A 3,223-nucleotide genomic window follows, 5' to 3' on the forward strand; every position below is an offset into this window, starting at 1 on the left:
GTGTACAACATAGTGATTCGACCTTTATATACCTTACAATGTGGTCACCATAATAAGTCTAGTTACCATCTGTCACCGAACAAAGTTATTACACTATTATGAACTCTATTCCTTGTGCTGTACATTACACCCCCCTGATTTATTTGGTTTTTTTGTTTTGTTTTGTTTTCCTTTTGAAAAATATTTATTGAGTATAAATAATTGTCCTATACATTAAATATCAAGAAATATTCATTATTGATTACAAGTTAAGCTGTAATACTGAGAGAACCACAGAATCAAAATGTCCACTCATGACACAGTGATAATTCCATTCCAATATTGGACACAGTAATGATTTACCCACAAGACACAACAAAGCTCATCAAAAAAGGCCATCACTTAAACCAAACTATAATACCACAATAGAAAATGGTTTTGAATCATAATATGAAGTATCCGTAATCTCATCTTTGCCTTCTCAATGTATCAGGTCAGTTTGAGATTGTGGAGTTATACTACCATGAAATCTAAAGATTCCCATTTCATTGGTTTTATCTCAAATTACTTTTAAGGAGTGAAATCATACATACCCACTGATACTTTTAAGTAAGTTAGTCTTTCATATGAAAAAGGAATACAAATTTAGTATGAAGAAAGCATCCCCCAAACAATGAGTCTCTTAACGGAAAAACAAAAGAACAATGTATCTAACTTTTCCTTCAAAGAAAGGAAAGAAACCTTAATCTGTTATGGTAAATTTGGAAAGATAAATTTCCCAGTCCCAGAACATGTGTTTATTTTACACGATGTACTTGAACGATGCATTCTATGAAGCAGGGATCTGTGGCAATCCGAATTCATCCACCAGGACTCCATCCTTGTTCTTTGTGTCAGTGGCAACACCTTCTGGAATTGCAGGTGCAGATGCTGCTTCATCCAAGTAAGAACTGTCTTCATCAGCCAGGAGCTCATCACCCAGTGCATCCAACTCTGCTTCTAGGTCATCTTCATCTATCTCCGGGGTGCCATAACTACGACTCAGTGCTTCTTGGATTTCATTCGCATCTTCCATCATATCCTCTAGCTGGTCTTGTAAATCCTCAATCTGGTCAATTTTCACTTGCTTGTATGCTTTCTTCATTTCCTTCACTCCCAGTTTCATAGCATCAACCGTGGTCTTGGTGTCCTTCAATGACTGGATGGTGTAATTGGCTTGTTCCATGTTAAATGACTGTTGGGAGAGATTGTCCCGCTGTTGCTCATACGTTCTCTTTTGCTTTAAAACCCGCAAGGCTTTCTGCTTGACCATATTCTTTGCAGGGCCCTCTCTCATCTTCTTGATCTGATCCTTATACTTCACAAGCTCAGCATCCAGTTGAGAAATCTTCTTGTCAATGGATTCTGCCCTTCTGTCCACCGTGCCAATGCAGTCAGTCAGGCTGGGCGGAGGAGCCTTGGGTTTCGCTTTCCCGAAGAATCGGTTCATCTTGGACGGCCGCCTATTTGTTTTATAAGTGGAAGTTTGTACTTCTTACTCCTCTTCACCTTTTCCACCTGTCCCCCCACCCCCAATACTCTGGCAACTATCAGTTTGTTTTCTGTATCTATGAATCCGTTTCTGTTTTGTTTGTTCATTTGTTTTATCTAGATTCCACATGTAAGTGAAATCATAAGGCATTTGTCTTTCTCTGTCTGACTTATTTCATTTAGCATAATACCCTCTAGGTCTGTCCATGTTGTCGCAGATGGCAAGATACATGTATTGCTCTTTGTGGCCATAAATTTCTCAGTGTAAATTAAGCTGGTAACATAGCGACTAACTAGTGACTAACTAGTGACTAAGTAGGGGATGAGGGGTATTCTGGCCCATCTTGTCATCCATAGCCTTAGTCTTGAACTGTTCTAGTTAACTTAGAGCTCAGGCAGCCATGTTTATCTTTTTCTCAAATTCTAGGTTCTAACCCAGTACTGTTCTCCCATCGTCAACTTTACTTTCATGCAAAGCCCATCTTACCAGCGGAGACCTTGGTTTCTGTTTTTCTGTGTTCAGCTATGTTATTTCCCGGCCCCTTGGGTAAGGCCCAGTCAACCCAATTCCCACGGCCTTTGGGTCATAATGACATTCTTGTGTCTTGTGCTCACTGCACACCCAGAGCTGGGACCTAGACAGCATTTTGCACATCAAATATCATGGTTATAAAGATTTCCACCTAGTCATACTGACAGATATGGGATACTGGTTTTAAAGACTTTGTTTTAACTAAAGCAAACAACAGAACAATGCCTTATAAACCAATATTTAATGAAAACGAGAGCATTATGGAATATTTTAATTTTATTGGTTGGTAATTATGGCTAATGATTCACTAAATTACTGTGACATTCTTGATGTCATTGTTCCCCCAGGAACAATTTTAAATAAAATACGTCCTATCCTTTGAGTGTGTTTGGTACCTCTACCCTGTTATACAATCACCACACTGTAAGCGTAAGGAGCTGTGTGGCTGGACTGTTTTAACGATAGAGGATTAGCCAGCCTCCTAGGAATAGCACTGTTTGCATCCCTTTCCCTTTAGAATCAAAAGGAGTCTGATGACAGCTCTTTAAAACAACGATGTTGAGATGACCAAATCTTCTTGAGTCAGGTCTTCTAATCTCTATTCTGTTGTGTTAATTTGGCTAACCAAAAAGATTGAAATCCATTTCTCTGATAGGGACCTCAGAGAACTCACTTCATAGGACCTACTGCAGCTTGGCTTTATATTTTCTACACGTTTCTTCTGTTGCTATCCAGAAAAGCTATAGGGTAAACAAACAAACAATAAAAAAGGCTGTGTGTGTGTGTGTGTGTGTGTGTGTGTGTGTGTGTGAAACCTATTTCAATTACCATGAGTTGTGGTATTTAGTATCATTTACATACAGTCATTTAAAGTGAGGACTGCTCTGATTGGTACACATTCTATACATACACTTATATACAGCCTATCACTTGAATGCCATTTAGCACTTCTGATGTGAAAGGCATTGGGCAATCTTAAATCTCTTGGGGAACAAAAGTAGGGTATAAACCAACCATTTAACAAATGAACCATACAAAGATACAATATGGGAGCTACGAAGAGGACTGTATAGTCCTAACCTTGCTAAAACCTAGTAGATATTCTGGTGAAAGGCCAAACTGATGAAATAATACATTAGCACTCTTCTTATAATTGAAAGAAGATTCTAGTATTACTCATAT

The 3,223-nt window shown here is 38.5% G+C and overlaps 1 protein-coding gene across 1 annotated transcript; it reads right to left on the reverse strand.

The window, feature by feature from the left end:
- Positions 1–808: 808 nt before the first annotated feature.
- LOC308496714 (charged multivesicular body protein 5-like) lies at positions 809–1,475 on the reverse strand (the record flags this gene model as incomplete). Its single annotated transcript, XM_081046312.1, has 1 exon — positions 809–1,475. The coding sequence occupies exon 1, from the start codon at positions 1,466–1,468 to the stop codon at positions 809–811; it is 660 nt and encodes a 219-aa protein (XP_080902438.1). The 5' UTR covers positions 1,469–1,475.
- Between the last annotated feature and the right edge of the window lie 1,748 nt (positions 1,476–3,223).

The sequence above is a fragment of the Rhinolophus hipposideros genome (genome assembly GCF_964194185.1).
Source record: "Rhinolophus hipposideros genome assembly, chromosome: 4".
Taxonomy (NCBI): domain Eukaryota; kingdom Metazoa; phylum Chordata; class Mammalia; order Chiroptera; family Rhinolophidae; genus Rhinolophus; species Rhinolophus hipposideros.